Genomic DNA, 12,018 nt, shown 5'->3' on the forward strand with positions numbered 1-12,018 from the left:
TAGATATGTGCCTAGTTTTCCATTTTTCATCTCCTGTCAGTTACTTTGTTTAAAGGGATGACTGCATTACTTATTACAGTACCAGTACTGTATGTGTTACATTACACATGCGTAGTATTTATTCACTGTATAAACTTTGTTCATGTGTTATATATTACTATCTGATACCATAACAGTTATTAATAATATTACTATTTTTAGATTTCACTTAGAACATGACTTACCTTGATCTGCATTGCAACTAAAAACCATTTCCAATTAATGTTTGTCACAATATGATTTAATGCCTACCACATTAATTACCACTATGTGTAATTATTAGCATGTTCATTTATGGTGGCATTGTATTGAACTATGGCAGTATAGGATATTACTATGTTTTATTGCTATTGCCTACTTCAATACTGTGACTTCCTTTGTACAGCTGAAACCCATTATAGCGTGGTCCTCGGGGTCCACCCGAGACCACCCCGTTAGTAACGGGGTCGCGAAAAAACAAAATGGCCGTCGCAATTTTTTTTTTTAAATGGCCGCCGCATAAGTGCTACCGCGTCCGCCGGAGGGAAAGCTGAGAACTCTCCCAGCGTTATGTAGAAGCACATGCACACCGCTGTTAGGTGCTGGAGGGTGGTACTTATCTGCCGGTGCGCTGTATCCAGGGAGGTCCAGACATCCCAGAGGTACTTGAGCAAAGGAATGGAAGCAGGCACACGGTCTTTCTAAAGGTGCAGTTTATTGTGCCACCAAAGGTCCAACGTTTCGGCAAATAGATTGCCTTTATCTGACAAAAGGTGTGTGGTTAGCCCTCTTCTAATGTTAGAATGACATTAGAAGAGGGCTAACCACACCCCTTTTGTCAGATCATTTTATTAAACATCACCAAGGTAACACCACAGGATTGACCATTACGGTCTTAGAAAAAGTACTACCTCATTGGAGGGGATGCGACCGTGATGTTCAACTAACAAAAAGGGAAACCTACTGGATCCTCACATTGAAAACTCTAGTTCCTAGAGGACTCAATGTGGATATTGAACTAGGAGTGTTCCTGTAATGTTGATTGTGAATATGATATTTTATTAATCCTGTTTTCTTTTTCTTTCTCCTTTTTACATATGTTTGAGTATAACCACAATCGTCGTGATTTTAATAGTTCTAAACTTGTTACATAGGTTAGACAGCGTTTTAGCCTTTTTTATATATTTATATTTTTTCTATATATTTATATTTCATATGATGCCATATAGAGATTTCCCTGTATTATTCTTGTGATTTTATCCTGTATTGTATAAATGATAGCAAGACAGATGAAGTCAATTACACTGTACCAACCCACTCTGTTAAATATATGTGACACCACTTGAATTGAATATATGTGATACTGAATATATGTGATACCACTTTAATTGACTAATTAGATCTTAATTAGAGGGAGGGCATTAGGGTATATAGTAGTAGAGTAAGCAGCTATTAGACACTCCTGATGAAGTCGCAAGAGAGAGCGACGAAACGCGTAGAGTGTTCCAGTCAAACAGCCAAGAGAAGGGGAACACGAGAAATCCACTGATACCATCTGATCCGGCAGTCCCCGGCGCACCGGAAGTGACGTAACGGGAGCCTGGGAGGCTCTCGGCGTGCCGGAAGTGAAGGGACGAAAGCTCCGGTGTGGATCCAAGTGTCTCCAGAGAGATCGGAGGTGACCGAGTACCCTGAGGAATCGCGAGTCCCAGGGATATCCGTCAACCGCTACCTATGAGTGCCCACATCGACCGTATGAAGTGTAAGCCTTGAATCATGTTTTGATATTACAATTGTTTTACCTCTACACTATATGGTCTCTCTTTTTTCTCCTTTGGAGGTTGTGATTGGTGGCTGCTGTTTACACATAGGGCGCATCCACCCCTTAAGTTGGATGAATGTCTAATTTGATTACTTAAAATGTGATTTTGGATGAATTTCACTTTTTTCACTGTTTAAACATTTTTGCACTGATATGTTTTTCTATTTTATGACTTCGAGACGAACTCCCCTGACGCACAAATCTCTTACCTGGCATCTGGCAGCTCTGCTCCCGGTGTCTGTCAGTGTTCGGAATGCCCAGCATATCACTGCTGTGTTACGATCGCACGTTACGACGTGTGTCTCAGTGTGTGTCAGTGTCATTGTGTGTGTAAGTGTGTTAGTGTCATTGTGTGTGTGTGTGTGTGTGTGACAGTGTGTCGGTGTGTGTTTAAAACCTCAGCAGTAGAATTAAAAATACAGAAAATGCACAGTTGTACAGTATTAACACTTTTATTGATGCATTCTACAATAAAGTACTGTATTTAAAACACCAATTATCGTGTTGTTCATTTCTCATAAATACTGTAAATTAAGTACTGAACGTTAAATAACTTTTTGCTCAACACACAAAAACACATACAGTATCCACTGTAGATACAGCACATACTGAACTCGCAACTGCTTTTATACAGTACATGTAACATTCCAGTTACTGTACATTCCTGTTTGAACATTAACAATGGGGCTGTAATTCCTAATTAAAGTGAAAACAGTGTAATGCACTCTGTGTTCATGTAACAAATGTACAACAAAAAACATACAGTACTGTACATAATAAAAACAGCTTGAGATTACACTTTAAAAAAAACTATCGAGGGTTGTCTGTTTCAGTGCATCTCTTTTCTTCTTTTTGCCGATTTCAATGATTCTTTTTAATTGCAAGATTATAATTGAATCGATGTTTCTGTCTCTAGAAATTTAAGTCCCATTTGTAATCCTACCAGCGCCTCTGTGATCTTTGGTGGCGGCTCTGGTTCCTCGTCCTCATCATCTTCAGTAGTATCCAAATCAGTATTTTCACTGCTAAGGCTTTGAATGATTTCTGAGTCCGTCATATGTTCATGAGTAGGACAGCTGCTGTCCCCATCGACCCAAGAGTCAATTGTAGCCCCACTTTCCGTATCAAGGAATGGTTCCAGTACTCGTTCTGCATTGGCCATTTCCTGTTCTGTGAGGCCTTCATTCACATAGTTTGCAAATAACAGATTGGCGGCGGTGACTTCTTCCTCCATAAACCCCTCAAAGTCAGCATCGTCTTCACTGTCACTGGTGACTTCAACGTTAGCCGACACCGGACGTGCACCTGTTATGTTTCGCCAACATTTCGAAATGCACATGTGTGTGACCGCTTTCCATGCTTCGCCACCAATATAAAAAACTTCTTTTAAATTAGTTTTCTTTAAAAATGACGTAACTGAATCATCACTTGTGATTATTTGATGTATCAGCGTTTTCCGAAAGTTCATCTTAAAGGTTGCAATAATGTCTTGATCCAGTGGCTGTATTTTGGATGTCGTGTTCTTGGGCAAGTAGCTGACCCTTATTTTTCCATCTCAGCTTATTATGCTATCGGCCGGGGGATGTGCAGGGCAGTTATCAAGTAACAACAAAGCTTTTGTATCCAACCTTTGTTGCTGTAAGTTTTTACGGACCTCTGGTACAAACTGTTGATGAAACCACCTTTCGAAAATACTGGCAGTCATCCAGGCATTTTTGCTAAAGTCATACGCAAAAGGCATAGTACCCATATTCACATGGTGGACGCACCGCAGCGATTTAAACTTGCCAATACAAAGTGGCTTCAGTTTGTGATTTCCAGTTTGGTTCACACAAAAAAGTACAGTCACTCTGTCTTTCATTTGTTTAAATCCTTGTTTACGCTGTTCGTCATTCTTACAGGCCAGAGTGGTATTCGGTAGCATTTTGAAACACAGTCCGGTCTCATCGCAGTTATAAACCTGTTTTGCGGTATTGCCACCATCTTCAATTATCTTCTGAAACTGGTCAGGGTACGAGCATGCAGCTTCATCGTCAGCTGACCGTATATCTCCGGATATAGCGGTTTTCCTTATTCCATGTCGCCTTTTAAAGCGATCTAGCCATCCACTACTTGCCGCGAAGGAGGTTGAAGCATTGCCGTGAAGTTGGCTGTGAAACTTTTTGGCTTGCGTTTGCAGATGGGGCCCAGACAGAGGCATGCCTTCGGATCTTTCTTGGACAAACCACTGAAAAACAGCTTTATCCAACTGGCTGTCTTTAGGTTCACGAAAACGATTACGCTTCAGTCCATCGTCTGTTTCTATGGATTTAACTGCATCACGAAGTCTCTCCTCCTCCTTTTTCCATCCGCGAACTGTAGACTCATTCAGTCCTAGGTCTCTAGCCCCTTTGGTTTGTGTGACTCCAGATTTTATTCTGTCAACCGCAGCAATTTTTTCTTGGACAGTAAACCTCTTATGTTTGGTTGAAGTTTCCGCCATTTCTACCTGCCAGGGGTCTTCAGTATGCCTTTTCCTAGTGTTGAAAACCTGAGGCTTTTAACAACTGATCTGGAGGGCTTAAGTACAGTACCTGAGTACAGTATGTACAGTATTTTACTAGTTCTCAGACAGGACAGTGTGTTGTAGGATAACAATGACAGAGATAACCATGAGCAGAGGGGTCAGAGGTTTGTTTAGGTGTCACTTTATTACAATGTTTTATTCTATTTTACATACAGTACTTTTTGTTGTATTATATATGTTATCACTTCATTTGTGTTGCTTATTATTCAATTTTTAATCCTTTTAATAAACTTTGTCATGTTTATGTTGAACATTTAGTGCGTCTCCATGGTTACTGGTGTCAAATGACCCCGCGGGGTCACGTTGCCATGCCGTGACGTCACATGACCCCACTGGGTCATTACACGCCGGAACCGCAGAGGAGCAGGGGGAACAGGCAGCCCACATCTCACAAGCCGCACACACGGCGCACGCGCACACACGGCCCTCAGCCCTCAGCCTTCACCGAGTGCACAGAGCGCCCACAGAACACCGTGGGAACACCGTGTTTGAGAAGGGGATTACTGTGAGTAGGGAGGGGGGTTACTGGTTGAGCAGGGAGGGCGGTTACTGTTTGAGCAGGGGGGATATTTTTAGCAGGAGGGTACTGTGAGCAGGGGGGGATACTGTGAGAGAGGGGGGGTACTGTAAGCAGGGGGGTACTTTGTGAGCAGGTGTGTACTTTGAGCAAGGGGGGGATGTTTTGTCCCAATTTATGCCCATGCCAAAAAAAAAATTAAATTTTTTTTTTTAAATAATTTAAAAAAAACGGGAGCCACGTGAAAACCGCGTTATAACCGATTTCGCGTTATAACGGGTCGCGCTATAACGGGGTTCAGCTGTATCTGTACCCTAAACGGTAAACTCCTATTGTTTACTATTGTTCCCATGACGATAGGGAGGGTACTTAAAGATTCTCATTGGTGCGGCTCTGGTAACCTCAGATTAAGCGTCATATGACGCGAAACGTGCGTCAGGTCACCGTTCTGATGTCAATGCGTCAGCATACCTGAACCTAGGGATCTACACTAAGTAGTAACTGCTCCATTTGGCATTTAGACCAATGGTTTAATGGCGGTTTACTTTGATATATGATATATTAACAATCTCTTATCATAATATGGAAACACAGTAGCGCTATAGTGTTAAGTTTAATTTATGACTTGCCTGACATTCAGGTAATTTAACTAGCCAGAATAGAATGGTTACAGTCAGTCCTTATCACTGCGCAGTGTACAAGCCGATTACCAGCCGCTCCGTGTAAAGGATATTCTACCTTGCCTCCATCTGTATCCTGAGCTCTCTGTATACACATAGCAGTTTCTACAATACTGCTCCTTATACTATCACCACGTACACCCTTAGAGCTAACTAGCCAGATGTTTCTTCATGTTGGTGTTTATTTACCGGATGTCTGTCTATCCATCTTCAGTATAGTGCAGGTTGTCATTACTAGGCTACATAGTCCAGTTTTTAGCTCTAGTCTGCCCAATATTTGTCATCTTTATCCCGCACCTACTGGGCTCTATATAGAAAGAGTGCTCTTTCAACACAACCTTATAGCCTATCTCCTGTTGGAGTTCACGCAAATTTGTGATAATTAACCACTCGATAGGTTTATCTTTTCTTGGTTCAGGCACACAGTTTTTATTTTGAGTATGTTTCACTGTAAATATTTATTCACTATTTAGTTCATGTTTTAATTACTGACATTATTTTAACTTGTGTATTAAAAGTACATTTTTATATTGTTATCATTTATCTCAAACTATAATCGAGTGCAATCTACAGAGACTTTCCCTTTTGCGATTATTCTTTCTACTTACTCTGTCAGTGCACCTTTTATCTAATTACTTCATTACACTCACTGAGCAAGGAGATTCTAGTTATTAATATAATCTGAGTAGAGATGATACCTAAAGTAAAAGGCGTTGATGAGGTCGCTAAGTGATAGTGTGTAGAGAGAGAAAAGGGAGAGGTACACCAACACAATTTATGATAGTCTCTGTACGACTTTGTTTCATAAAGAAAATTTTCGTTTTAAGAGAATATTCATTTTTTGGTTCAAATATATTCTGTAAATTCTCCAAAATGTGTTGAACAGCAACCTTTCTTCATTGTTTAATGCACTTATTTGGTTCAGGTCTTCTCCTCCTGGTTGGCCTAAAAAGATTTGTACCTTTTGAACTCAAGCATTTTGTACATATGAAAGGTAGACAGCATTTTGAAGTCTTGTAGGATACTAGACCCTGAAGAATTTCACATGAACCTAGGCAGCCATGGGGCTCCCATGTAATAAGGCATAACCAATGATGCCATAGCCATCATCGGAGACCAACCTTCTCCTGCTTCATCAAAAGCCACTCTTGATGGCTGCTTTTTTCGATACTGCTTTGTACTTTCTGCTTTCTGTATTCTGTTCTTTATTCCAAAATTGTGGGGTAGCGAGTTAGGATGGTATTCTGATTCGTCGCACCCCAAATATCTGGAACATGATGAAGAACTCCTACAGCACCTTCATCTAATTTTCTCATGTGTAGAACAGACTGAGTGTGACTAGTCACAACACCATCTTAAAGCTGCAGTTCAGTCAATATCTTGCATGTTTGTTTTTTTAAATAAATCAGTTCTGTAGTAAGAAAAAATACTTTTAGCATTTTCTGTTTTTAAAAAAACAACTTTGAAAGACCAATTTTCTTGTATTCTATTTTAACAGCCATTTACTAAGGCACTGCCCCTTCATGTCCTGTCACAAGCTCTGGCACACCCCTTTGTCAGCCCTGCCCTCCCTCTAGCACTTGTCAGTGCATAAATGCTCATGAATATTCATGAGCTTCCACTGCCAGTCAAGCAGATTATAAACAAATGCCAGCTTTTAATATGTCACCAAATTTCGACCTATCAATACATGGAAAACGAATTGAGCTGCAGCTATACTGTTCTTTAGGTAATTAGAGATTGCACACATAAAACTATTGAAGTAAAAAAAAAAAAAAAGACTGAACTGCATCTTTAAATCTTATGCCCCACATATGTATCAATAAGATTATTTCTTTGATCCAACTGAAGCAATGTTTTGGCCCAGTATTTTATTTATAAAAATGTTTTACCAGGTGAGTAATACATTGAGTTACCTGTCGTTTTCTAGTATTTCCTGGACACAGTTATAACAATACGTGGTTACATTAAAATAACTGCAACAGTATTGCAACACTTCTGCCTCTATACACTCCCCCCGTGTACAGATGTTCTTGCTGGACACCAGCCAACAAAACCAATACAGGAAATAGGAAAGCATCAGTGATATAATAAATGATGAAGACGCACTGCCAGAGAACAGAGCAAAATACTTCAGAGCAAACCATAACATGCAATGCACACTGTGACCTGCAGAGCACCACTCGCTTGCTGTGTAGGTGCTTCCTGGGGCAAAATATTTTTGAAATGCAGGTTTGTGCACATTGCATAGGACGATGCAGTCAAGTCTTGTGTATGTGCCGAACTACACTTAACCCATGACATGTTGCGGGATAACAATGGTCAAGAATCTCTGATCCCATGTGTCACAGTAATGTATCCCCTGAGCTGTACAATCTTTTGACGGACTGTAACAATATTAAAGTCAGGTTCTGGTCAGGACACTGGCAGAGATAAGGCTGCGTCCAGGGTGAGGAGACGCACGCCTGCTCACGCTTGGCGCGTTCAAATACCTTTTAGTTGATGCAGGCGTCCAAAGTGCTGCTTGGTGCGCGCGTGCACGGATCGGAGCGGTGCTCAAAGACAGTTAAATTTGTTTTCCCGGCGCGTCACGTAACCAGGTAAGAGGTGAGAGCACAGCAGTCACAACAACCAGTCAGATGGAGCTGAGGGTGTGATGTCACGCCCCACTCCAGTCTGACACGCCCCCAATCTGTGGCACGCAGCCCCCCCCTCCCACCCGAGCATGCTTTGAGTAGGACAGCGAATTGTTCCTGCTCGGGCAGATGCTGACATCACGCCTTGTGAGAGCGCGTCTACCCACCCTGGCCCCGGTCACTGTGTCTGCTACACGACATGCATGTGCTTACGTGCGGCGCACTTTAATGTTGATGTATGACAGTTTTCAGTCTACAAACGACTCCTGGCGGCGAAGAACAGCGTTGACGCTGCTGCACTTGAGGGAGACAGCTCAAGTTATAATTTCGTGCAGTCACGTGTATTTCACCAGCCAATGAGTGAAATGTAACAAAAGAAACACCCTACCCATATCTCGGCCCCGCCTACAAGTTGCGTCATTCAGTCTGCTGGGGATGAGCACACATCACCCAGCAGACAGAGGCGTGCAAACGCGGACTCGCGCACACCAGGTCGTGAAGTAGGCAGAGTGAGCTTGGCCTAAATTCTCACGTGGCGCGTGCCTCTTGTATCACACACGGCTTTATGCACCAATGGGTGATCACATCTCCCGCACACCTATATCTCTCCCAAAGACATGGGAGCGAGCACAGGAAGGATCCTACATTAATCACATATAAATAGTACTCCCACCCAGCTGTGCTCATGAGAAAAAGCTGCAGGAATCCTGTGCACTTAGATTTTCCACACAGAATAAGCTGCAAGAGTTTACAATCTTAGGCCCGGGCCATAGAGGTGTGGGGAGAGCGGAGGCGTGCTAACGCTGAGGCTCGCCTGCTTCAGTCAGCGCGATTGCACGGACTTGCAGGCGAGCCAGCGTGCGCGAAGGGAGCCGGGGGGAGGTGGTTGGAGGTGGGGCAGTGACGTCGCTAGGCCAATCGCCCGCGACGCACTGACGTCAATGTCACGGCGCCGACGTCACGGCGCCGTGACGTTGACGCTGCTGTGCTGTGATTGGAGGTTTTCAGCCGACAGCACACTGAAAAACAGCTTGGCGCTCGGCTGAAACCTCCAACTCGTCAGCACGCCTGCGGACGCTCGCGTGAGCCCCCTCTCAAGGCATCCTCATTGAGGATGCAGGGGCTCAGCGCGGAGCGTCCGCACGGCCTGTCCGTCTATGGTCTCGGCCTTACACTGCCTTGATTTACAGGAGTCCCACTAGATTTCACTGCAAGTTATCTTTGCTCCTATCTCTGAACACACTGCTTCCTGTTTCACATGTATCCACATCCTTACTCTATCTACCACACGTCTGAGAAACTCTGGGCTCGCCTGCTTTTTGGTTCTGCAGATAAAAGCAGCCAGGCAACTAAGGGTTAATATGTCTGGAAGGGCTGGCAGGGTGTGACTGCTCTGAACTTTACACTCACTGCCACAAATTTAACTCTTGCACAGCTACAGACATCCTGATTTAAGATTATCCGTCCGATTGAAGACCTCCTGGCTCCAAATAATCATGGACAGGAGCTGTAATAACAGGTGGAAGTGCAGTTGTACTCAGCAACACTTGAACCATTTACAATACCTGTTTCAACTCTTCCCCCATTGCACCCTGCATCCCGTTGATGTCATCGGAAGTGTGAAGGACACACAAAGGATCAGATAGTATAACAACCGCAGGTTATGGTAATTTAACTCCTGAAGTAGGAGGGCACTACATGTCACAGAAAATACACAGCATACGATACTACCGATTCTGTCTGCTGTAATCTCTGTAGAGGGTGTAGTATAGTGGTTCAGGTGTAGGTTTAATTACCAAAGGTCGTGGGCTCATTCCTAGCCTCAAGCAAGTTCACTCTCCATATGCCCTTTATTATGTTAATTATATATTATATATGCTGAACAGAAATATACAGCAGAAGTTTGCAATCTCTTTTCTTTGGTGTTTCAGACTCGGGGCAATAATGCAACTTTTCCCAGCACTACACACAGAGTGACAGTGCGTGGCCGTGTCTGCCCACTACCTGTCACAGCATGCTCTCCAAACACTGAGCAAAAAGAGGAATCAGGTAACAGGAGTCAGACATACACTTCCAGCCCCCGATAATGAACATGCCACCCTGTATAATGATGCCGAGTGTCGCTATACACTTCCAGCCCTAAAACATACATGTAACATGTGTCACGAGTTCACATGAAAAAATACACAACCCAGTGACAAGGAGCAGCAGGGATGAAAAGCAACCATTGGAAGGTGATTACTTTTCTGAAGGGCTTGCAATCTACCTGGTGGGAAATAATCCGGGAGTGAGGAGCAGGTAACACTACTTTAGATATGGTGCAGTGACAAGGCATCTAACACTGAATGGGTTAATGGCGTGTGAATGGGGCCAGACTCACCCACTCCAAACTTCTCCCTCTTGGTGGGAATCCAGCGTGCCATAGTGCAGGGTGCTGTGCGGGGATCCTCCTAGGGTTAGTGTGCTGGGCTCCTTCCATATCCCCGCTCCTTGCTCTCCGCCATGTTCAATGACTCACAAGGAGGGGTGGCAGGGGTAGGAGTGGTTAGCTGGGGTGGAGCAGCATGGGGTAGGAGAGGGAGCTGAGGGTGGGATGGGTAGCTGGGCGGCAGAGTGTATTTGTTGTCCCGAGAGATGTGGACTCTGCCTCTATGAGTGCCTCCAGTCAGTGTTTGAATCTCTACTCGCTCCTGTCTCATTGTGGGACCTGCTCCCTACTGGAATGTGAGAGGGAGGAGACTGTACAGTAGCAGACCACAACAGAGCAGGGAATGCAAAGCAATACACCTGGTGACCGCCAGTGGGAGCAGGAATCACTGTCACAGTCATGCTGGATTAGTGCCGCACTGGGAATCTCTGCCACAGATTGCTTACAATCTAATGTCTGGAGAATATTAGAGTGAGGATGTGTAACAGAGTAATGTATGATGTGTGTGTGTGTGTGTGTGTGTGTGTGTGTGTGTGTGTGTGTGTGTGTGTGTGTGTGTGTGTGTGTGTGTGTGTGTGTGTGTGTGTGTGTGTGTGTGTGTGTGTGTGTGTGTGTGTGTGTGTGTGTAGAGAGCTGTATGCTCATCTGCATGTCTTAGGCAGGTCTGCAACCCCACCTTTCCCCATTATCACCCAGCATACAGCACTTCCACTGCAGCAAGGGATTCTGGGAAATGACATGCAAATGAGCACACAGTGTCACTTTTTGCCTCAATAACCATTTTTAACATGGTTCCCTATAGGCTTAAGCTTGCTGCATGGTCACAGCTTTGAGCACAGCCAGGGTTAAGGTGCATACCCAGAAAACCACCCACAGACAGCTGTTTCGACCTTGATGGGTCTCATCAGTGTGGGGTTGATTTTACTGGGAATGCAACTTGCAACTTGCATTCCCAGTAAAATCAACCCCACACTGATGAGACCCATCAAGGTCGAAACAGCTGTCTGTGGGTGGTTTTCTGGGTATGCACCTTAACCCTGGCTGTGCTCAAAGCTGTGACCATGCAGCAAGCTTAAGCCTATAGGGAACCATGTTAAAAATGGTTATTGAGGCAAAAAGTGACACTGTGTGCTCATTTGCATGTCATTTCCCAGAATCCCTTGCTGCAGTGGAAGTGCTGTATGCTGGGTGATAATGGGGAAAGGTGGGGTTGCAGACCTGCCTAAGACATGCAGATGAGCATACAGCTATATTTGCATATTTGCTTTCCTGTGGAGGGTTTTTGTCACTTTTTTTACTCACCATAACTTAACTCAGTATTATGGTTTTTATATATATATATATATATATA

General features: G+C 43.8%; 1 protein-coding gene across 1 annotated transcript in view; it reads right to left on the reverse strand.

The window, feature by feature from the left end:
• DOCK5 (dedicator of cytokinesis 5) overlaps window positions 1–10,964 on the reverse strand; it is a 177,977-nt gene extending 167,013 nt beyond the window's left edge. The window contains 1 exon segment of the mRNA XM_075601583.1: window positions 10,620–10,964. Coding sequence (XP_075457698.1) covers window positions 10,620–10,662 — 43 coding nt within the window. The 5' untranslated portion in view covers window positions 10,663–10,964.
• Window positions 10,965–12,018: the final 1,054 nt, after the last annotated feature.

Source organism: Ascaphus truei, chromosome 5 (assembly GCF_040206685.1).
Source record: "Ascaphus truei isolate aAscTru1 chromosome 5, aAscTru1.hap1, whole genome shotgun sequence".
Taxonomy (NCBI): domain Eukaryota; kingdom Metazoa; phylum Chordata; class Amphibia; order Anura; family Ascaphidae; genus Ascaphus; species Ascaphus truei.